General features: G+C 33.9%; 1 protein-coding gene across 1 annotated transcript in view; it reads left to right on the top strand.

Annotated features, from left to right (window-relative positions):
• The window catches only part of LOC149414858 (beta-1,4-glucuronyltransferase 1-like), a 240,317-nt gene that overhangs the window by 199,468 nt on the left and 15,661 nt on the right, over positions 1-25,188 (top strand). The window contains exons 4-5 of the mRNA XM_089643340.1: positions 13,982-14,144; positions 19,966-20,271. Coding sequence (XP_089499466.1) covers positions 13,982-14,144; positions 19,966-20,271 — 469 coding nt within the window. The remainder of the gene's footprint in view (positions 1-13,981; positions 14,145-19,965; positions 20,272-25,188) is intronic.

The raw sequence follows: 25,188 nt of genomic DNA, 5'->3' as shown, positions 1-25,188 counted from the left end.
TTTTTTAATTTTTTTTTTTTTAATCAAATTCTTATAAATTATTACTGAAGATCAAAGTACCCAACCAATTAAAACTATTTGAAAGTAAAACAAATGAAGAAACTCGGATTTGAAGCATTATTTTGAAATCACCCTTCATTTAACCCGGTGTAATCATAAAATATTTCTGCTCTGCAGGGTTAAAACATCTGTTATTCAACCAGAAAAAACTTTAACCCTAAAATAGCCGAAAAATATTTTTTTTTGGTTTTTTTTTTTTTGAAAATGCTCAAATCAAAAAACTTTATGTTTTTTTGGGTTCCCCATGTGGTGTAGATTCTCCAGTTTCCCGCTTGTACTACGAGTTTCCGGACACCGTGTATTTAGATGAGCCTTGAAGCGAAAAAATGTGTTCCATTTTTTTACCTCAAACTCTCTCATTAAAACTACCTAATCTTAATAGTCCCTATAAGAACTGGCACTGACGAAATCTTCAACAAACTTAATATGATGTCAATTAAACAACTCTATTCAAAAACAATTCTCCTTTATATTCATAAATACAAAACACAAGAAATAACAATAACACATATTAGATACACAAGATCTCAAGGTCAAAAACATATACAACAAGCAACTACAAATACAACATTTGGGCAAAAAACCTTCCTGTACCGTGGTACTAAACTCTACAGCAAAATCCCACTCTCATTCAAAACTTACAACAATATTTTAACATTTAAATCACAAATAAAAAGCTGGACACAATCTAGGGAGATCAGAAATAGATAATATACTGACACCAAATACAGACTGAAACTGAAACAACTCAACTGAACAAAAAAACACCTTGTCATTTATTTATTATTATTTCAGAAAAATCACTATTCAATATATTTATAATTACTTTGTATTATCCATAATACTAAATTTTAACCGTGTGTTAATTAAATCCCCAGCACGGGAGATCCCAGTGAGGATATCATAATATCTATTTGTTACAAAAAATATATATAAACACTTTTTATTATTATTATAGTTTAAAAAACGTTTCGAGAAGATATTCCTACACAGTAATGCCTCTAATTAACGCATATTTTCTTTTATTTTGTTAAGTTCTGGTACATATATGAAAATTTCCTCCGATAATCGAATGAAAAATTAAATTTGCCACATTATACAATAAAAACATATCAGAAAATGGGTTTGTAAATAGGATATTTTGCACTACACAGTTTTTTTTTAGGCCTGATACTTTATTTTTTTCTAGACTTATAAAAAGTCTTATCAAAAAAATGATCGTCTGCTGACAAGGCCGCGATGTGTTCTACTCCCAGTATTTAATTAAAGCATCTGTAGTATTTCTAAGCAATCAAATGTTCAAACCAAAAACACCTGATTTTGCATTACTTAGTATAGGATCGCCTTAAGGATTTTGCATTGGCCATCGAAATCTTCAACGACACTTTTTCATCTTTTGACACATGTCACAAAACAGTAAACCTGTTCCCATTTGTATGTACTTCAAATGTTTAATCTTCTCCATAATATATTGATGTACAACAGGTTTACGGAGTATGGTTTATATGAAAAAAGAAACAAATAAACTATTGAAATCATCAATAAGAATTAAAGATGAGCTCAATATTGTCAGATAAATTACTCGGCTCAGTCAATATAATACAAATCTGCCTCATTTTGGACAAATTTCCTCTCCTTCTCTTGCTTCCCACTTTGCGAATGACTCCAGGGTTGAGATCTCAGTTTGACGAGCAACGTGTCTAAAGCATTATAGAATATGCAGTCGTAAATGAATAATGTGTCTTAAAAATCGTGACTGCAGACGAAGGACATGTACTTTATTTAACCGTGGCCTGTGTTTTACGATCCTGACCAGCTCTGTGACCTTCTACCGCACTGTGCGTGCGGTCAATCAATCCTCAGTTAGAATCTCAGTCAGACATCGAACATAGTTTATATTAATTTATTGATGCAGTCAAATGTTAGAAGTTACATAGTATTACGTTGTATTTGGTTGCACAAGGTCGGGACCAATAGTCACATACATCCATAATTGTACTGTATACAGTAGCATCCCGGTTAACGATGCAGGCAAGATCATGAAATATTGTATTACGAACCAGGAAACAAGACACACATAATAATGTATCTATGTGGTAAGTGGACCGGAGACGATAAATGTCAATTGTCAATAGTTAATTCAATTTACGTTATTTATGCGATTGACGTTGATCGTTTACTGATGCAATAAGGAACTTTAGTGAAGTATATTATGGCTTAAAAACATATATATTCATATAGATCAACCAACGCTGGTTAAGTTTTAATATGTAAGTTTTACTGTATATAATTATACGTAGAATTAATAAATCGTCATTTATTTATTTATTTATTGCATCTCACTATACATAAAACAAGTTTTTTTTTCACATAAAAATCAACCTCACTAGGACTAAGCCAGTATCGAGGTTAAAATTTACATTTGAGTGAAGCAAACATAAGAGTAATCACAAACATAAAGTAAATTTACATACAAACACAAAATATTTCAAAATTAAAGAAAAAATATGTATTAGATGTGTTACCAGATGGATTATTTGACAGTAACAATATTTGAACCATAACTAATCATTATTCAAAAGAAGAAACAATGTAGATAATAAAGACAGATAGGGTGACATACAGTTTTTAGCAAATGGGACTTATATATTTAAAAACGATTAAAACGGTAAGAGACTTAAACGCCCTGTAATTGGTCGGCGAGTTCTGGCAGATCTTAACACTGCTGCCACACGAGTCGGTCGGTCGTGTGCATTCGATGCGGACAATTCTGTGCAAAGTTGCGCTGCGTAGACTCACACACGGGTCACTACTGTGATATATACATTATTTCAAAAGAATTCATGTTTTTGGAAATCTCGTTAAATTTTTAAATTGCGGTTTGTTGATTTCATATTGACCATTTAAAACCATTAATAATTCCCGATATTTTACTCGGAAATCAACAATGGAATGGGCGATAAAAATAAAATAATTTTGTTTTTCATTATATGTACCTATGTGGAAATAAATATCGTCTGTAAGTGGCTTCACAACAGTTTGACAATACCTTCAGATGGCGAAACAGCTGTCACGTCTAGTAATAATCACACATAAATTGAATAATAATATTAATAAATATTAAAAAAAATTGTATACATTGCCAATTATTTGAACATAAGATCAGTTGCAATCTAGGGCACGACTGATTTAATGTTGCTATTTTAATATTTACAGCGCCCTTGGGATGATTTTTCACTAAAACGGTTTTTCACTAAATTATCAAAATATAATTTGTTGTTATATGGGCGGTCAAGTCTACGCGTTGTAAGTTGTAATGCTTAAATGACATTTCAAGGATGGTCATAAGTCATAACGATTATTGATTAGCACATGAGTTGGTTTAAACCAGTTTTTAATAGTTTGAATGCATCGATAAATGTACATCGATGTCTGGATGTAGGTATGACTTATTGACATATGTGTATTTATTAATTTTATTTTATTTTAGCCATTTGTACATCATAAAAGTGAGTGCATTTTGATTGAAATAATATTATTGTAAACATTTGAAAAAGTATTTTTTTTTAATAATTTGTTTCACTTGATTATTTATTTAAAATAAGGAAAAACGTCGCTATCTCAATGACAATTCTTTTTCAAACCTTCTTCAGGCAGGTGGGTACCAAAATATTGAAAAAAAATGCGAATAAGAAAAGTAATTTGAAAAAAGAATCTTTACCGAACCTTTAAAACGGCCATCACCTTGAGACGGAACCGGAATTCAAAAACAAATTTATATTCAGACGAGTTAAAACAAGACTTCGCTCAGTCAATTATTAAAATTTAAAAGTACTCTGTTGATCGAGGTACTACTGTATTGTTTAGTGACAGAATTCCCCAAAAGGAGTTGAATGGATCGAGTTTTTGCAACCCGGAGGTCGTGGTCGCCTGCGTAAGCCCGCTGGATTTATCCACTCGATACCCATTTTCACGGTTCATGTTATACATACGTCATTTGTTATTGTTCTTTGTTCATTCATCAACCAGCTGGCGTTTACTTTAAAACACGTATTAGTTTGGGAGCTCCACTGGATCTATCCACTCGATACTCGATACCCATTTTCACGGTTCATACTATACATACGTCATTTGTTATTGATCTTTGTTCATTCATGAACCACGTATTAGTTTGGGAGCCCCACTGGATCTATCCACTCGATACTCGATACCCATTTTCACGGTTCATACTATAGATACGTCATTTGTTATTGTTTTTTGTTCATTCATTTACCAGCTTGCGTTCACTTTAAAACACGTATTAGTTTGGGAGCCCCACTGGATATATCCACTTGATACTCGATACCCATTTTCACGGTTCATACTATACGTACGTCATTTGCTATTGATCTTTGTTCATTCATCAACCAGCTTTCGTTTACTTTAAAACACGTATTAGTTTCCTGTCACTCTGTGTAAGGTTGGTTCTTGGAATACTCCCACCGCATTTTCTTGCACAAGCTGTTGTGAACTTCTTTCATTTTGGTAATATAAACAATGAAACCATCTTGGCAAATAGACAAATGTTTGGGTGTTGCTATGAAATGTTAATTGAAACACTCGACTGTGCAAGTTCAAGTAATGCTGACTTTTGAATAAAGTCGACTTTAACTAATTAACTCCCTTTTTAGTGTCGAAAATTAAAGGATCTTTGATTGATTGATCAATTGATTTTTAATGTCAAAAAGTAAGGGACTGTTAATGCATTTTTAGGCTAGTATTTCAATTCAACATTGTTAATTTATTTTATTTTATGTATCTGTGCGACATTTAGAAGTTTTGGAATGTAAGTTCATATTTAATACCTCCAGTATTGTCAATGTATATAGTTTTATTATTTATTGCTTTATCAATATCGGTATGAATATCAACAGCGTTACCGTGCTCGGAAAATTGGTATAAAATCATCTGTAGTTACGCCTATCGATCCGATATTGTAATGTTATCGATTTCACTGTGCTAGACACTGTGCCTTATTCGAGATAAGGCTAGAAAACAACGACTTTTTCTAATTTTTATTTCAATATGTCATGGGGCATTACTGTTTTAGTAGATTAATCGAGTAAGGAATTGTTTATTTGTTTGAACAATTAAAATGCTTCGCTTGAATTTTAATTAATTTTGGAATCCAAATATTTGGAACGATTATGGAACGAAATAATCGGAACATGTAGTAACCCGGCGCTTTGGATCTCTCTAACACAAATAGGTCACAGCACTGAGTGGATGAACAGACAGAAATGTGTTGTGGGCGTGCCCGTGTGCCAGAAGTAAGAACTATTTTATCTTACTTTGGGAAAATTGATCAACATTTTAAAATATCGATAGTATAATTTTTTACCATAAAAATCGGCGATATCGCGCAATTCCACTCAGATTTCATTAAATTCAATTCAATCCCATCCCATTCGATTCCACTCCAATTCTTTTAAATTCCATTCAATTCTACTCCAATTCTAATCAATACCATTCAATTCCGTTCCAATTTCATCCATTCAATACCATTCAATTCCTTTCATTCCATTATTTTCATTTTAATTCAATTCCATTTAATTCCACTCAATTCAATTCCTTTCACTTCATTCGATTCCATAAAATTCCATTCAACTCCACCCAATTTCATTCAATTCCTTTCAATTACATTTGATTCCATATAAATAAAAAAATATTTCTAATTTTTTATTGTATTAACAAGAAAAAAGTGAAGTTTCAGTTTTCTTACTAATTCCCAAAACAAAACGAACGTGTTTTCAGAATATCGAGTTCTCGATTAGAGTAAAAAAATTGGTTAGCGTTTTTAAAAATATTTTTCACGTACGATATTAAAAAAAAATATTATTTAAAAATAGTCATGATTATTTTGAATGAATACACCGGAAGGATAATTTTATCTAGTTCCTACAACAGTATTTGTTTTTAAGGAAAATTAAAAAAAGAAGATGTATATAACGCATTTTGAATTCACAGAAAATATTGTAAACTGGACAAATGTGTTGAAAGTACTGAAGGGTTAAAGGACTTACTTGACTTGCTTTAACCAGTGGATTCTGTTGAAAGTACTGAAGGGTTAAGGGACTTACTTGACTTACTTTAACCAGTGGATTCTGTTGAAAGTACTGAAGGGTTAAGGGACTTACTTGACTTACTGCAACCAGTGGATTCTGTTGAAAGTACTAAAGGGTTAAGGGACTTATTCTAACCAGTGGATTCTGATATTATTTGGAGTAAAAAAAGTAAATTAAATTTTGGAATCCTGTGACCCGTTTTAAACGTTTTAAAAAAAAATATATTTTCAAAATAAAAAAGAAATCTTTCACGTGTCGTCATTGGTCACATATCCTAGTAACCGACCAACACCTCACCCCGATCCTAACTGTCCAATACCTACTGATTTTTCATTTTTTAAGTAGAAAAAAAAAATACATCAAAAATGTCGCCGGATTCCAAAATGTCATCTATATGTTTTACTTCAAATAACGTCAGAAATCACAGGTTAAAATAAATGAAGTCCGTCCCTTAACGCCCTGCATAATGTAATGGTGCAATAGTTTTTAATTTACGTGTCCATTTTCTCATTAATTATAATACCTGTTTCTGTTAATAAAAAAATTATTATTAATTGGGCAATTTATTAGTAATCCCCACGTGGAAAATGGAAACATCAATCAGTCGTTTGTAATCAATTAATTTAATTATTATCTTTTATTAAAACAAGGTAACTGTCTATCGTAAATAACAAAGATTAATATATAGATGTATGTGAAGTTAATCGAATGTTATACTAAATAAAAAAATATTTCTGTCCTACTATGTAAATACACCTACAATAATTTTATGACTAATACCTGTCAGATAAATTAAATAAATTAAAATGCATCTAGGGGCATTACTGAACGATAGTTATTGTGTTCGCTATATTTGCGCTATGCGAATACAGCGTTAAATTGTTTATTCCTACTCAAGGCCAGCCCTATGCGGGCACAATTGGAACATTCAATTGCCAAGGCTCTGATAATACCTAACTAACTAATCAAACTAATTTTTAAAAGAAAGACAAACTTTCCCCGATTACGAATAACCTAACAATATTTTAAAATATCCTACTACCACCACAGTAAGCGGAAAATGTTGCTTGTGTTGTGATGGAGGACTTAGCCAGCCGAGGAATTGAACACACTACGCCTGGGTGGGACACAAACGCGATGTCAACTCGGCCACCGACCGGTCTAACACATCGCCTTTGTGATTATTTTTCATGGCGCTATACAAAAACCATCCGTTTACTGGTTTTGACAAGGGACGCCAAATTTTTTTGCCCTGTATCCTATTTACCTAAGGTTCATCAGTTGTTTTTAAAGATTGATGTAGATTCATCAGTTTCCCGCTTGTACTACGAGTTTCCGGTCACCGTGTGTATATATGGATTGATTTGACGTTCTTTCTCATATGTACGCATCAAACCTGGAAAAATAATTTAATTGCCCACAATCTCATGCATAAATTACACGCTTCAATAACAATTCGACAAAATAATGAGGGTGCTGAAAAGATGTGCTTATTATTTTTAAATATTGATTTATTTAAAGAAAGGTAAACGTTCCCGGTTGCCAAAAACCTGACAGTATTACTTTGAATTCTCCCTATTACTAGAAGATTGTAACTACATCTTACATGACTCGATACCTCAGTTCCAAAGTGTAACAAATCAAAAATCATATTCTGAGATAATGAGGAACCAAGATTTTAGGCAGGTTTAATCTTCTACTGTACATTCGTTTTTTGTAAATTTTTGTTTTCTGAAAAATACATTTTTATTATTGAAGTGAAACTCTTTACGCGCGTTATGCAATTTCGAAGACAAGAGTAAAACCAACTCATGACCGTCATGAAAAACCGTGATCATTTCGCTATAGGAGCCTAGCCAATATTATAATATACCTTTTTTAGGTCACTCTCCAAACTCAGCTTCGCGGTCTAGAGGCAGAGCGCGCGACTCTCGTCGTGAAGAACCGAAGTTCGATCCCCGTTTAATATATATTTTTTTTCTTTTTGTGATTTTTTTAATAATAATTTTTTTTAAAGTGATAAAATGATTTTTTTAAAAGTGATAAAAGACTTTTAGATATTTTGACTATATGATATTTTGGTCGAATACGTAATAACCGCGGTCTAGAGGCAGAGCGTTCGACACTCGTTATGCAGGACCCGGGTTCGAATCCCATATTTTTATAATTTTTAATTTTTTTTATCACATGCTACTTATAAATATGTCAATAGACAGAAAAAAAGAGAGAATGAAATGAAAAGAGAGAGAGAAGAATACTAAAAGTTTCACTTCCGTCGTGCGTAGGCTTGCCACACACTGTATTTTTTTACTAACTGTTCCCCGCCACGCGTTGCTGTGACACAGTCTGTCTGACGCTGTTTAAAAAAACATGTTTGTCTAACAGATGGCGCTGTTTTTAAAAAAATGCTTTTTTTTACATGTCACAGATATATCTATATAATATGGGTATGTATATTACAACACACGCGTATTCGAATGCAACATTGTGTCAAAATTTCAAAGCAATCAGTGAAGAACTTTCAAAGATTAAGGATTTTGAACAAACGAACATTTACATCTTAAATATATAAAAATGGATAATATTATCTCTAATCTGTAAATAGTATGAAATCAAGTCAGTTTTCGCGTCTGTCTGTTTGTGCACTTAGTTCTTCTAAACTACGCACCGGATTTTGATAGAGTTTTCACTATCATTTAGATCAGAGGTTCCCAAACTTTTTTGCCCCGTAGACCACTTGCCAAATTTTTTTTTTCCGTAGACCCCCTGCCTGCCGAATATTGAATTTTCCTAAAACTATTAACGTCCCATGTGATAATCATTTATTTTTTGTTGTAAAAAGATTCCCTTCCCTTGCCTGCCCTACAACCGGGTGGCGATATAGTTCCTCTGTTTTTCCATTGTGCAGACAGGGGCGCCCTTGTGAGGTATTACACCAAATGAAAATGGAGCAGGATAAGCAATGGTAATTTCTTTCTGTAGCTAGCCCTACAGAACTGCCCCTTAAGTTCTTTGTTAGCGCTTATTCCGATCATTTCTTCTTGTCACATGATATCCGATTCTTCAACGTTGCATTTCCTTAGTCAAAATGTCCTCAAACTTAGTTTTGAAGTCTGTGTGAAGTGCATTTAAATGTTGAACGTCTTTATTACCCTGGAAGTTTTTCAAAAACAAGTTGGGGAACTAGGAAAATTCGCAGCTTTCAATGTGCAATGTTTTGCTTGAATATATTAATTCTAACGAGAAAAGGAATGTAGAATCTATTTATATACCTTAATAAACAACTTTACGATATATAAACATACAAATATCAAATAAGTAATTTCTCAGTCTATTATTAGTATTACGTAAACTGTGTTAGGTGTATTGTGTCATTTACGGAACTCCTAAATGTTGACTTAAGGTAAATGAGGGTCCGCTTGTATGTACCCCCATTGGAATCTCGTGGACCCCCAAATTTTTTTCTCTTTGACATAGACCCCCAGCAAGCCGATATCGACCCCTGGGGGTCCATATAGACCACTTTGGGAACCTCTGATTTAGATAATTTCTTTCTAAGGTATATTTATATAATACGTTCATATTATATTTATAGAAAGTAGTGAAAAGTCGATGTTTTGTAATCAAGTCGTAAAAAAAATATTTTATGGCGCTTACACTGCCAACGCTGGCTAAACCTTATGATATACATCAAATCTACGTATACGGAATTGTATATCTTAAAAAGGCATACAGAAAAGTTCGCGACGGTATATGTCTATCTCCTAAGGATAAATCCCATCAACACCAGGTACACATCAGCTAGTAAATACATATTTTTATAATGACCCCTCCAGTGTTTTAGGGTCAAATATGACCGGGCGGAAATACTTAACTTTTTGACGTTAGAAAGAGAAATAATAATAATTATTATATTATAGTCTGGTCAATTTAAGAGTACCTACTCAACACAGTGGGAAAAACGACCTTTTACAATCCCACCATTCACAAACAAATTATGTAAAAAACTTGACAATTCCTCGCGTACATAAATTTACAATTTTGAATGTAACAAATATTATGTTTAAAACGGTGACCGGATAATTCATCACATTTTTCAACAGTTATATGAAGTCGTGGAAAGTGATGAATCAAAAACTTTATTAACAGGGTTAAGTAGGTTAGGTTAGGTTTAAATTATTTTTTTCATCGTTTCCAATGACTTTATATCACTTTTTGTGTGTTTAATTGTCACTGTGTTGAGTTATCATGGAATCGTTTGAAACATAATCAATTTTATGTCAAGATATTATTTCTGACAATTTTAGTTTACAATTATTATTTTTGTTTTATCCAATTGTAAACCACTGTAATGTAAGAAATTATTATTGCAACCATTATTATGTACTACTTAACTAAAAAAAATGTAAAAATTTCAATATACCCAAATGGCAAAAAGCCCCATATAAAAAGAGGATATAAATCAATGAAATAAATTTCCAATTTTTTGAGTTGTTACACTTTGGAAGTGAGATATCGAATGTATATATGTAGAGAACTATAGAACTTAATACCCACACTAACTACTGGTAACAAGCAGCTAATTATTAGACAGGTGCTGGTAAAAATAACATTTACATGATAATCCGCCGGCTGTGGGAGAGACACATCTCCATTATTACGTTTCGACCACAGAATACTAAACTCCCGGACCAAAAAAAAAATATGGACGGTCCTAACCAACAGTGTTGGATCTACTCAGTTGTTGTCAGTAGTTTGAAGAATTCTTTAAGTTCCTTCGGGGGGACTGAATCGAGGCTTCCGCCCTCCGTGGTCGACAGGCAAGGCTCTCGACTAACAGTCCGAAGATTGCGGGTTCAAATCCTAGCGTGCGCAAGTAAATTTTCATGAGTGGAAGATATCCTCATTATCGTCCTGGTTTAAGACCACCTTTCAGAATTGAAACGTTGTTTGAAATGGCTTTGGCCGTGTTTGGTGACCAGTTCTGAATAGCCTGGTACTCCCCTACACACCTCTTCCTCATCTTCTTCCCCTCCCCACTAACTTCAGCCTCACAACATACCCCAATGGGGGTGCCAAAATCACCTCGAGGGCGCTGTACAAATATATAATACATTTCTACAATGATCTATGTTATTACTAACTATATACGGAGATAATATACAGTACCATACTTAGCTGGTAAGTCACTTCAGATTAACACTTAATTAACATTAACTAATTGTTTATTAGCGAAATTTATAATTGGAAAATTGGATATAATTGGACTTTCTCTCAGGAATGGTAGGTACATTAATTTAAGGGTTATGACAGCTTAAAAAGTAGTTCTTAGCATTTATTGCTCGAAAATAACCATTTGAAAAATTGGCAAGGTGGTCCTCTTGTCAAAATGATGGCACTGGTCTATAAAATATATGTATAACTAAATATATGAAGAAAAATTACCTACTGATAATAAAAAATTGCCAATTTATTAAAAATCGCTTCAAATTATTCGTAATCCGGTAAAAAAACGCGATTGCAGGCCGTTATCGAATGAATTGATAGGTTTCCTGATAAACTCTTAGTAAAATACCAATGTATTGTCACGATTTCGGAACACTTGTTCATAAAAATCCTAACATTTTCGCATTTCATCATTATATATTATCAAGACAAACGCAGGTGCTTGAACACGTGTTTCGATATTATTACGAATTTACTAAAAGTTTATCATGAAACGGCATGCAATCCAGTTTTTAACCGGATTATTAATAATTTGAAGAGATTCTTTATAAATTGACGATGATTATTTTTCTCCGTGCAGATTTTTAGTTGGTCAGTTGTCACTAGCAGCGATCACTGTGTTCTTGGCAACTCCGTGTTTCCTTGTCACAATGATAGTATTGCCTAATGAACGAGTATGTGTACACTGTGTACTGTCTTCATACCGACACGCAGATGTCTCGTAGGGGTATACAGTAAGCTGTCGCTCACCGTTGTTACAGTTAGGATGAGCACACTCCTTCAGACTCTGAGATTACGGCCAATTTTGTCAAATATTCATTCACTACATTTATATTTACATAAAATCTCGAAATGTAAAAATTATTATCAAATAAAAATCATTGAAGACAATATTAGCGACTCTCAAACGAAAAATTGAAACAGAAAATCAGAAAAAAAATTTGGTCGCATCTGGGAATTGAACCCAGGATCTCAGCCTTGCCGGCGCTTTGCTTTACCACTGAGCTAATTCGACCCAATTCCCTTCGGTCATATTTAACTGTATCATAATTAGACTGAGAACTACACGGAGAAAAATGAGTACCTATTGCTAAATTTCTTTTTTTTAAAAATTTATTTTTTAAAGAAAGACCAACATTCCCGGGTTGCGAATAACCTGACAATATTTGAAAATCTTCTACTACTACCACAGTAAGCTGAAAATGTTGCTTGTGTTGTGATGGAGGACTTAGCCAGCCGAGGAATTGAACACACTACGCCCTAGTAGGACCCAAACACGATGTCAACTCGGCCACCGGCCGGTCATAATATTAATTATTCAGAATCTCTTTAAATTATTTGTTATCGGTTAAAAAAAAGGATTGCAGGCTCTTAATGAATGAATCGATAGGTTTTATGATAAAATTTTAGTAAAATACGAACGTATTATCGAGTATATAGTGATTTGTTTTTGGGGTTAAATTACACATCTGCCCTGACGATGGACACTGCAATGCTGTCCGAAACGTTTGCTAAAGAAGGAGGTAGCGCAACGCGGTATAATACCCCAAAAACAAATCACTATAATACTTTTGGCCGTGAAAATCTTAAATCATACCTGTATTATCGAGATGTCGGAACACGTGTTCATAAAAATCCTAATATTTTCGCATGTAACGGCATGCATTACCGTTTTAACCGGATTACCAATAATTTGAAGAGATTCTTAATAAATTAGCAGTACTAATTTTTTCGTGTAGTAAACTTGCTCTTAGAGCAAAGGCCATGAGGTCCTGGGTTCAATTCTTGGATGCGACCGAATGATTTTTTGATATTTCCGTTTCAAATTTTCGTTTGAGAGTGGCTAATATTGTCTGCAATGATTAAAAAAATATAAAAAATAATGTTTTGCAGAACAAGCATCTTAAACTTTGCTCTAATGATCACCATCATATCATTCACTATGTACAGGGTTTTCCAATAAGAGGTGTTATTTTGAATAGCCCGCTATTTCGGTAGATGTTACTTTTGAAGCTGTCATTTTTTGACATTTGACAAGTAGAAACTACGCCATTAATAAAAATGGAACGATACACGCTTCAACAACGCATTGAAATTATTAAAATTCACTTGAGTGAATCAAATGCAAATCATCTCGAGTGATGAGGCTCATTTCCACCTCGGTGGCTTCGTCAACAAGCAAAATTGTCGCATCTGGGGCTCGGAAAACCCAAGAGTCATTGTTGAAAAGCCTCTCTATCCTCAACGTGTGACTGTTTGGTGCGATTTATGGTCCGGCGGAGTAATTGGACCTTAGATTTCGAAAATGAGGCTGGAGCAACAGTTACGGTGAATGGATTGCGCTATAGAGAGATGATTAATGATTTTTTATGGCCGGAATCGGATGGTATTGATCTGGACAACGTTTACTTGTAACAAGACGGCGCTATGTGCCACACAAGCAACGAAACCATTGATCTTTTACGATTGAATATCAAAATAACACCTCTTATTGGAAAACCCTGCATAATATACAATCTAGGGTGGGATTTATAATACTCCTCAAAAGTTCTCCCTTTCGTGAAATTAATTAGTTTTTGTTTTGTTCTCAGATGGGCCGCCCCCGTGAGTCTGGCCATCCACGCGCCTGGCAGCGATCTCGCGCTCACCGTGGACACCATCCGATATCTGCGCGACTGCTCTCCGGGAGGAGATCTGGTCAGGAAGTGGACCAGTTTCCACGTCTTCTTCAGTGCCAAACACATACCTAAACAGGTAACACATGCACAGTACAGCCATTTGTCACCTTTAAGGCGAAGCTTAATGCTAAATCACTATTTTGATTAATCTTTATAACGAATTGATGTACATTATGAATACCAAAAAAGATGCTTTAGATAAATTGAATGTTTTCCTATCGTTTCGCTTGAATAGAATACAAATAAAAATTGTTCAATAAAAAATATAAATAGAAATGTATGAACGCGTAAAGGAAACAACTTAAAAAAAACAGTTTATTATAGCTAAGATTATCTGTGACAGTTTCACTTGATTAACTTTTTTGATTTCTTATAAAATAATTTACAAAATTAATAAAAACCAGTTTTGTGCTTGAAATCGAACTTTTCTAGACTCCGTTTGTCAAGCGATTTTAATGCATATTACCTACAATATAAGGTATACCAAGAATCTACACATTTTTGGCTTGTAGCTTCCTCTTAACACATAATGAAGGGCTTTATAAATGACCCACAAATTTAGTTGATAGAAAAATCTATGCGAATTAATTTCAGGATATCAGAGAGATATTCGTAAGTTAGAATAATAAATTGTTACGAATGGCATATTTCGCTATTTACGTAAATTCTAGTTCATCACAAGTATTCCTTGTTTATTGTGAAGTCTAGACTTTATAATCGATTCGTTTGATCAATCCCAATTACCTCTTGTTTGTTCTACTTTTGCCTTGTTTGCTCTGGTCAATTCTAACTTTTGTAAAATCAACATTACAGATGAGATCTGAATCAACTAATCATTTTTTTTCTTCCGTATCCGTATCTCCTTCTCCTAACTACGACAACGATGTATTATAGTTGTCTCCTTTCTTCTTGTTTGATGTTAGTAGGTTGTACAAGGGAACGGAGTGAAAGAGGTAAGGAGAGGGCAATATTAAGTAAGGATCAAATAGGAAGCAATATTCCTATAAGCAGTTTTAACAAAACATGTTATTTGCTGTAAATACATCCCTATTCCATTCTCATAAACACGAGCAGTAATGACATAATCATTTCAGTAATGCGATAAAAAGTTATAGAAAAGAATAATCAAATAATTGTGTAAATAAGTATAAATTATGTTAACAGAATAATTGTAGTTTTTAAATTGTTTTTCCTTTATTCGTTAATAATTTAACCTGTACAATAATTTTATGTTTTCTCAGTCACCAAACTAGTCAAAGACTGTATTATGGTGTCCGTGGATTGTTTTCTCGGTCACCAAAACTAGTCACAGACCCATTGATGAATTTTACATTAGTCTATGCACAGACCGTATTATGATGTTCGTGGATTGTTTTCTCGGTCACCAAACTAGGCACCTACCGTATTATGATGTTCGTGGATTGTTTTCTCGGTCACCAAACTAGTCACAGACCGTATTATGATGTTCGTGGATTGTTTTCTCGGTCACCAAACTAGGCACAGACCGTATTATGATGCCCATGGATTGTTTTCTCGTTTGTGCCCTCCTTTCAAATACCCGTTTCTGAACAACTGCAGATTGGGACAAACTACTGGATGACCTAGGAGCAATACGGCAAAGTATCAAAATAATTATACGTATCTGGGACCGAATTTACATAACAAAATCCCTCCAGAATTAAACATTAAAATGTTGACTTGGGTAGAGGGGAGTCTGAACGACTGTTATATAATGTTACTTAAAATTACACATAGTTACCTATTGATGATACACCTAGTAAAGACTTGATAGATAATTTTAATAAAAACAATAATTTTATTACAGCATCATTTGGCATTTTCCCGAGCATTTGGTTCCTTAGAACAAACAGGCAGTCTGCCTAGCTAGGAATAAATCGATCTTACAAGACACAATAACACTTTTACACATTTAATTAAAATAAAATAAAATGCTTTGTATTATAAGTATACGATATTGAAATTTTTTTGCTTTGTATTTATAAATATAATGATTAATTGTGTTCCGAAGTCTGCTAGTAATTATTTCGACAATTCTCCAATTCCGAGGCTACGCAGACTAGATAATAAGTATAGTTCAATTCAGAGGCTAGGCACACTAGATAATAAGTATAGTTCAATTCAGAGGCCTCACAGACTAGGTAATAAGTATAGTTCAATCGATTTTTATCGCCGCCACTTAGTGAACTAAAAATCAATATATTAGAATATTTGTAACTGATCTAAAGTTCTATAAAACACCCAATCGGTCGTAATAAATGTTTGTTGATTACAAATTTGCTTTACAACAAACTGTTCTTGTTTACTTATGTTGAGCTTTGTTCTGTAATACTCAATCTGGCATTATAAAGGTTCGCTAAATACTAACATGCTTAGCAATAAACATTTCATATTTATTTCACTAACATCAACAATGTTACTAAATATTGTTCCGCTACTACTACCATAGTACCTTAAGCCCCCGCATTCTCAATTTCTACCGATTTATAACAAGTTTCTGTTTAACTCTTTAAGTTTAAAAATAAATGGTGTTTTTTCAAAGGATAATATCTATACATTCGTTGTTTCCATGATAACTCAACACAGTGACAATTCAACACACTTTTAAAAAGTGATATAAAGTCATTAGAAATGATGAAAAAAAAATCAAACCTGACCTAACCTATTTTTGTTATTTGTTTTTGGGGTATTATGCCGTGTTGCGCTAACTCCTTCTTGAGCCAACGTTTCGGACAGCATTGCAGTGTCCATCATCAGGGCAGATGTATTATTAATTAATACTAATTAATAATACTAATAATACATCTACCCTGATGATGGACACTGCAATGCTGTCCGAAACGTTGGCTAAAGAAGGAGTTAGCGCAACATGGCATAACACCCCAAAAACAAATAACAAAAATACTTTTGACCGTGAAAATCTTAAATCATATTTAACCTAACCAAACCTAACCTAATCAACCCAGTTAATAAAGTTTTTGTTTCATCACTTTCCTTGACTTTATATAACTTTTTAAAGATGTGATGAATTACCACTTTGATGCCGAAACGTTAATTACATGAAATTCCTTCGATAGAAAAAAATCGCCATGAAAAAATTCACAGTTTAACTTTAAATCCAACTAAAGTATTTATCGATACATTTTTTCGCTATTTCAAACGAGTAGTTTTTTATGAAATATTTTCACCATTTTCGTTTTTTTGATATTAGCGCGCTCCCTCTAACATTCGTATTTACAAATCTCCCTTTCAAAGCATCTTTGAACGCCTTCTACGGGGCCTTATATTAAAAAAAAACGATACAAATGTTAGAAGGAGCGCGCGATGAATCAATTGCATCTGATAACACTGTCTGACAGGAGAATTATGTCAGACCTGGTCGTGTTACACAGAGTTATTAACAACTTAATTGACAGTCCTGCCGTCGTTGCCACTATTAACTTCCATGTACCGACTCGGAATACAAGATAAAATGTAACATTCTTCTGCAATATATACACAACCAACTAGACTAATCAGACACACTCACTAACCAATAGGATGCATGATCTGGGCAACAAGTTTGGGGGTACTATTGATTTATTTATTGACTCCATTTATAGAATTACTAGCAGACGTGTACCCGGCGTTACTGGGGGTTATCCTTAGGAAATAGACAAATACCATTACGGACTTTTCTGTAGGCCTTTTAAGATATACATGTCCGTAGTACATAATTTTTATGTATATAGTGCCCGAAAATATATTTTTGCGACTTTATTATAAAACATCGACTTTTCTCTACTTTCTATAAATATAATATGCACGTATTATATACGCAAACTTTCCGGAAGAAATTCTCTAAATGATAGTGAAAACCTTATCAAAATCCGGTGCGTAGTTTAGAAGAACTAAGCGCACAAACAGACAGACGCGGATAGCGATTTTATTTTATATTATTTAGAGAAGCGTAGCTATGCCAGCACTTTGTTGAACCCTATCAATTAGAGTTGCGTTGGTATTGTAGTTTTAGTGATTTGTCTTATGTGTTCTAGTTTCTATATTGTTTTATGTTACTGTTACATGTTTTACTAATATTGTTTTATATTCAGTTTGCTTTAAATTTTTTTTTGTAAATTTCGTATACTTCACTAGCCCGGGATGGGCGTAAAACCAAATGATATAAAATAAAAATACTAACGCTACGGCTGGATTCAACTCAAAGCAACACTGTGCTGATTCAAACCAGTAAAATTTTAATCCTAGCCTCCTTATTGGTTGGAGTGGAAAAAGCGTTAAAACAATTCAGCGTCACGAAACAGTACCATTTATAACAATAACAAAACTGTACTGTCTATAAGAATAACAAAATTGAATTATTTATAATAATATCAAAATTTTATTATTTATAAAAATAACAAAATTGTTTTTTTATTATAATAATAAAATTGACTATTTTCTTTTTTGTAGGGGAAATTTCAATCTACGTTTTTCAGCTCACAGAGATGAATAAACATTTATTATAAACAAACTTCCTTCGTTCACTAATCCACGTGTGTAATTTCGTATAATGCTGTAATTTCCGTCCAGTAAGGCTTTGATTTCATTCAAAGATAAACGAATTAATTAGATATCATATATTATAATATATTATGTTTATATTGTAGATATTGCGTCTACACTTTACGATTGTTTGAGGCGTGGGAACGACATTTTCCCAACATATTAATTACATCATGGAGATCGCGAGCCTTCAGAAACCTTACCCTTATCCATCTCCTTCCTTTAGCATCGACAACATCTCTCAAATCAGTTTACCAGTATCCTCTGAAGAGAGTTTTAATTCGTTGAATTCACAAGGTTGTACTTAAATGAATTCATAATCTGTTAATTCATACATGGCACTAATTTAATTAATTTAATAAAGTACAAGGTCCCCAAAATATGAAGATGAATTATTTATTAAAACAAATTTATCTTAAAATTTTAAAGCATGATTAAAGAGCTGATTACTAATTATTTTATAAGTAGGTACCTATACCTAAATCATGTACAATACATAATTTTATTAAAATTATTAAGTACGCTTTTTTTATTTATTTATTTGTGCACGCCGGAATTGACCCCGTGAGCTCTGGATTCGTAGCCGAGAATGGCCACGCAGGTCGTTAATTAATTTCGATTCTGAATGGTGTTGTTTCATATAAAATATTAATGGTTTATTTATACATGGTGTCCGGAAACTCGTAGTACAAGCGGGTAACTGGTGAATCTACATCACATTTTAGGTTGATTTTTGGCACACTTTTTTATTTTTTTATTTGAGCTTTTAAAGCTATTTCGAGCTGTATACAATGCGTCGAAACGTAGACCCGGCTACAAACGTTTTTTAACCCATTAGTTGGTGAAAAGGTGTAAAAAAATTTAAATGCACAGATCGAAAAAAAAAGATTTTTTTTGGTTATCTATGTGATGTAGATTCACCAGTTTCTCGCTTGTACTACGAGTTTCCGGACATCGTGTATTTGTGTATTATTATATTCTTGTAATTGTAAAAGGAGTTATTAAGAAGAAAAAAATAATGCGTGACTTATGTCGTCCAATCTCTTTCTAAGCTTCTTAGTTTGGTCATGGTAATTAAAGAGATAATTTAGTAGCGGTGTTCTGGTCAGTGGTCAGTGAATAATGTTGAAAAACGTGTTTCTGAAATATTTTCGAAAATGCTGTGCTTTGTACTGCGTAATCTGTTGTTTCCCCCGTTTATCTTTTTAAACTCACGCATAAGATGTCATGACCTGTCATGTCCATCTGATCTTGCGTCATCAATTCATCTTAATTTAAAAATATTTTATATCGACCACTTCTTAGATAAAGAATGAATGATTTATTGTTTGTTTCAGATCCCGAACATGAAGAAGCTTCTAAACGAGGCGTACAACTGTTCGCTGTCCGTGCCCTACACGGTCAATTCTTCCACGCTGTACAAGGCACAGCGCAAGCTGCTGTACCCCGTGAATGTAGGTCGCAACGTGGCTCGGGACGCCGCATTGTCCCACTTCGTGCTGGCCTCCGACATCGAGCTGTACCCAAGTCCAGGGCTGGCGGGCCGCTTCCTCAACATGGTGGCGCGCGGCCCGCCCGCCCTGCGCTCCAAGAGTCCCCGCGTCTTTCCCATCACCATCTTCGAGGTGGACAGCCAGCAGCAGGTAACTGAACTCTCTCTGACCGGCTGATACACAGCCATCATCCCACCCAGGCTAATGCCGCGATGTCCCCCATCCTGCTGTCCTCAGACATCGAGCTGTACCCCAGTCGCGTGCTGGCGGGCCGCTTCCTCAACATGCATACTGTTGTGTTCGTACAAACAGGTCTCCAACTCGTCTTGGAAGGAGTTTATAAATTTTTTATTTTTTTTATTTAGTAGCTATATTATACATTTTTTTTACATTTTTATAAGAATATATATATAAAAAATAGATGTTGATTATATTCATAGTCCTCCTCACTAGGAGATCCTGTGCTGAGGGGGACTAGGTTTTGGATAAGTTATTCAGCGACTTCTATGGTATGACTCCATGTTTTGGGTAAGGGTTTCCAGAAACTTCTACGACGATGTTTTAAATATGCTAGTAAGTTCTTTTTCCGGTAATTCCTTAAGCCAAGATTTAATGTTCTTAATGCAGTTGTTTTTTGTTTTGATTTGTTTGATACTAAGTGGGAGTTTGTTATATACCTTTACTGCTAAAAATTCAGAGCTTCTTTGTCCAAAGGTAGAGTTACACTTTGGTATAGTTAGTATCTCTGTTTGTTTGGCTCTGGTTTTATGAGTATGTGAGGTGTTTTCCTGAGAATTATTTTTGAGGTGTTGTACCAAAATGTTTTTGGCATAGATTTTCTGTATGCTTGGAACGTCAAATTGTTTAAAAATTTCTGTTGTTGACGTCCTTATAGGAACCTTTAGTATGGTCTTTATGATGCAATTCTGAGTTACCTTCAGCTGTTTTATATGTTTTGATACTGCTGAGCCCCAATGGTTCTTTATAAATAAATAAATAAATGGTTCTTTTAAATTAATCAGGGATTTAATTAATACTCCGCGTATTATAAAGGTGACTCGGTAGTCGACCTAACTAGTAGCTGGCTAATTGGAATCTGAAACAGTAAGTTTCTCTGGGATCCTTCCCACTGGCCCTGGCGACTACTGGCCACTGGCTCCATCTTGCGGACTTCCACGCAAGCTCTATGCACTGCCATCTGTGCGTGCATCTATGAAGCTCTTACTTCCCAACAGATACCCTTAATCACCCCGCGGTGCTACCCCGAACCACTGTACATACTGCCTTAACTTAACGTTAATTTGGCCGCCAGTACAGCGTATGGTTAGTTATTAATAATAATTTGACATCAGTAAGAAGCCAAACGTTTCTGAGGGTTAATTGTTTGAAATAATTGCGTACTGTTTATTGAATCTCAGTTTCAACTCTGTCTATAATTTTTCGTATTCAAACTATTTGTTACTTCACGACATTTGCTTCTTTTAGCCTGGACAGGTACAAATGACGACATTACGTTTTGTAATGTTAAAGTTATCTAGTTTCCATTATTGCTAGCATTGTTATGCGTTTTCGTAATGACTCGCAGAGCTATTTCAAACCAGTTCCATTATTTTAAGGAATGTCGTATTATTTGTATTGTGTTTATAACGTGGGTGGAAGAGAAATATTTTATGATGTCATAATATAAAAACTAAGTACTTAAATTAATCAAACGAACGTAATAATTATAATATTAATGTTCTTGTTGTTGTTACGTAATATTATACAGGACGTCCGGGGGTAAAGTGCGCTAACTTCGGGGAGTGATTCTACATGATTTTAGAAGTAAAAAAGATTATAAAAAACTTTTCGAAATTGCAATGATTTAAATTACAAAAAGGTAAATTGTTTGTCTGGGAAAGTAAATATTCTTCTTTAGAAATATATTTTTTTTAGGAATAAAATATTAGAATTCAAAAAAATATTATTTACCTTTTTTACTTCTACCATCATATAGAATCACCTGTGTTTTTATTGTGATTTATTTAAGACATATTAAAAATAATAATTTAGGTGGCGTGTCTCTGGGTAACTCCGGTTCAATGACCTCTAGAACTGGGATTTGCTTTGATTTTCAAAAATGGAACTAATTTATTGAAGTGCTAGCTGTACCCCGCCATGCGTAGCTGTGGCTCAGTCGTCTGTCTGTTGATAGAGAACAATAGCGCGTGTTGCTTTTACATCCAACAGATAGCGCTGTTTAATAAAAAAATATTCCTGTCACAGGTGGCATCTATAATATAGATATATAAAACACACGCGTATTCGAATGCAATGTTGTGTCAACATTTCAAAGCAATTCACAACTTAACAATTTCACAAAGTTTCATAATTGTTGTCGGAAATTTTGGTTTCATAAAGGTGTACTTTCTAATTGTTCTGTGGTTAACTTTTGGATTTGAATATAAAGCATGGTATTTTCTCTTTCCAACACCACTTAGATATGTTTCTCACCATGAAAGTAAGGGAGACACAATATATCTAAGTGGTGTCTAAATAGTATAAAATAAAGTCGCTATCCGCGTCTGTCTGTTTGTACGCTTAGTTCTTCTAAACTACGCAACGAAGTTTGATAGGATCACTTAGAGAATTTCTTCCGGAAGGTTTACATATATAATACCTGGAATTATATTTATATAAAGTAGAGAAAAGTCAATGTTTTATAAAAATATATTTTCGGGCGCTTACATTGCTAACTCTGACTAAAGCTTACGAGATACATCAAAATGATGTACTACGGAATTGTATATCTTAAAAAGGCCTACAGAAAAGACTGCCATGGTATATGTCTATCTCCTAATAGTCTAAGAGGTCACGGTCTTTTTCATAACGATCAGAGGAATGGGTAGTTTTAGTACATATTCAAAGTATGGCATCTCCGCATATGAAAAACGTTGGTCTGCCTGCTCTAAGTGGTTGCAACTATGAGTTATAGAGCTCACAAGAGGCTTTATTGTTTCGAAAAAAAAACGATCAGAGGAATGGGTAGTTTTAGTACATATTCAAAGTATGGCATCTCCGCATATGAAAAACGTTGGTCTGCCTGCTCTAAGTGGTTGCAACTATGAGTTATAGAGCTTACAAGAGGCTTTATTGTTTCGAAAAAAAAACGATCAGAGGAATGGGTAGTTTTAGTACATATTCAAAGTATGGCATCTCCGCATATGAAAAACGTTGGTCTGCCTGCTCTAAGTGGTTGCAACTATGAGTTATAGAGCTTACAAGAGGCTTTATTGTTTCGAAAAAAAAACGATCAGAGGAATGGGTAGTTTTAGTACATATTCAAAGTATGGCGTCTCCGCATATGAAAAAAGTTGGTCTGCCTGCTCTAAGTGGTTGCAACTATGAGTTATAGAGCTTACAAGAGGCTTAATTGTTTCGAAAAAAAAACGATCAGAGGAATGGGTAGTTTTAGTACATATTCAAAGTATGGCGTCTCCGCATATGAAAAAAGTTGGTCTGCCTGCTCTAAGTGGTTGCAACTATGAGTTATAGAGCTTACAAGATTAGGCTACATTATTGCGAGAAAAAAAAACGATCACAGAAATGAGTAGTTTTAGTACATATTCAAAGTATGGCGTCTCCGCATATGAAAAAAGTTGGTCTGCCTGCTCTAAGTGGTTGCAACTATGAGTTATAGAGCTTACAAGAGGCTTCATTGTTTCGAAAAAAAAAACGATCAGAGGAATGGGTAGTTTTAGTACATATTCAAAGTATGGCGTCTCCGCATATGAAAAAAGTTGGTCTGCCTGCTCTAAGTGGTTGCAACTATGAGTTATAGAGCTTACAAGATTAGGCTACATTGTTGCTAAAAAAAAAAGATCACAGAAATGGGTAGTTTTAGTACATATTCAAAGTACGGTGTCTCCGCATATGAAAAAAGTTGGTCTGCCTGCTCTAAGTGGTTGCAACTATGAGTTATAGAGCTTACAAGAGGCTTCATTGTTTCGAAAAAAAAACGATCAGAGGAATGGGTAATTTTAGTACATATTCAAAGTATGGCGTCTCCGCATATGAAACAAGTTGGTTTGCCTGCTCTAAGTTGTTGCAACTTCGAGTTATAAAGCTTACAAGATTAGGCTACATTGTTTCGAAAAAAAAAACGATCAGAGAAATTGTCAGTTTTAGTATATATTCAAAGTATGGCCTCTCCGCAGATGAAACAAGTTGGTCTGGCGGCTCTCAGTGGTTGCATTTCAGAGTTATGATGCGCGCAAGTCATTGCATTGTTGCGAAAAAAACGATAACAGAAATGGTCAGTTTTAGTACCTATTCGAAGTATGGTGTCTCCACAGGTGAAACGAGTTGGTCTGCCTGCTCTCAGTGGTTGTATTTCAAAGAAAAAAAATAACAGTAATCAATAAAATAAAAAAATTAAATCGAACAAATCCAATTTTTATTAATTCAACTTCCATAATTTAAACATCTTTGGGTAAAATCACAGATTAATCATTTTGTAGAATATTACTAAGGCTTAAAGAGTTAAATATTTACTTACTTCTAATATTCTTTTAATATTTTTATGAGCTTTTTCATTAGTCACATCAAAACATCATGGATTTTGGCGATAAAAGTAAAAAATAGCTTAAAAAAAGGGGTCTACGGTATCGTATACCGTTTACCTAATTCGAGTTTGAGGGATTTCTTAACGTACTTCGAAAAATGGTGTTCAGAAAACATAAAATAAGACAACCTAATATTATAGTAGGAGATTTCAATATAAACATGAATAAAAATGCAGACATCTATACAAAAAACTTAAAAACTTAATCATTGAATTCAATGGGATGAAACAACTGGTAAAAGATCCCACTAGAGTAACTCTAACATCAAGTACATTAATTGATCTGGTGATAACAAATGTATTTGAACTACAGGTAAATCTATTAGATGCACCCAGAATCACAGATCACTCCATAATTCAAATTATAGAGCAAAATCGAAATACGAAAAAACATTTTATAAACACCAAAGCTTATCGGAACTATGCAAAATATGACGAAGAAGAACTAAGATTACAACTCAGAG

This window comes from Hesperophylax consimilis, chromosome 19 (assembly GCF_061612785.1).
Source record: "Hesperophylax consimilis isolate HC1 chromosome 19, BYU_Hcon_1.0, whole genome shotgun sequence".
NCBI classification, from domain to species: domain Eukaryota; kingdom Metazoa; phylum Arthropoda; class Insecta; order Trichoptera; family Limnephilidae; genus Hesperophylax; species Hesperophylax consimilis.
This window is presented reverse-complemented; position numbering and strand designations above follow the sequence as displayed.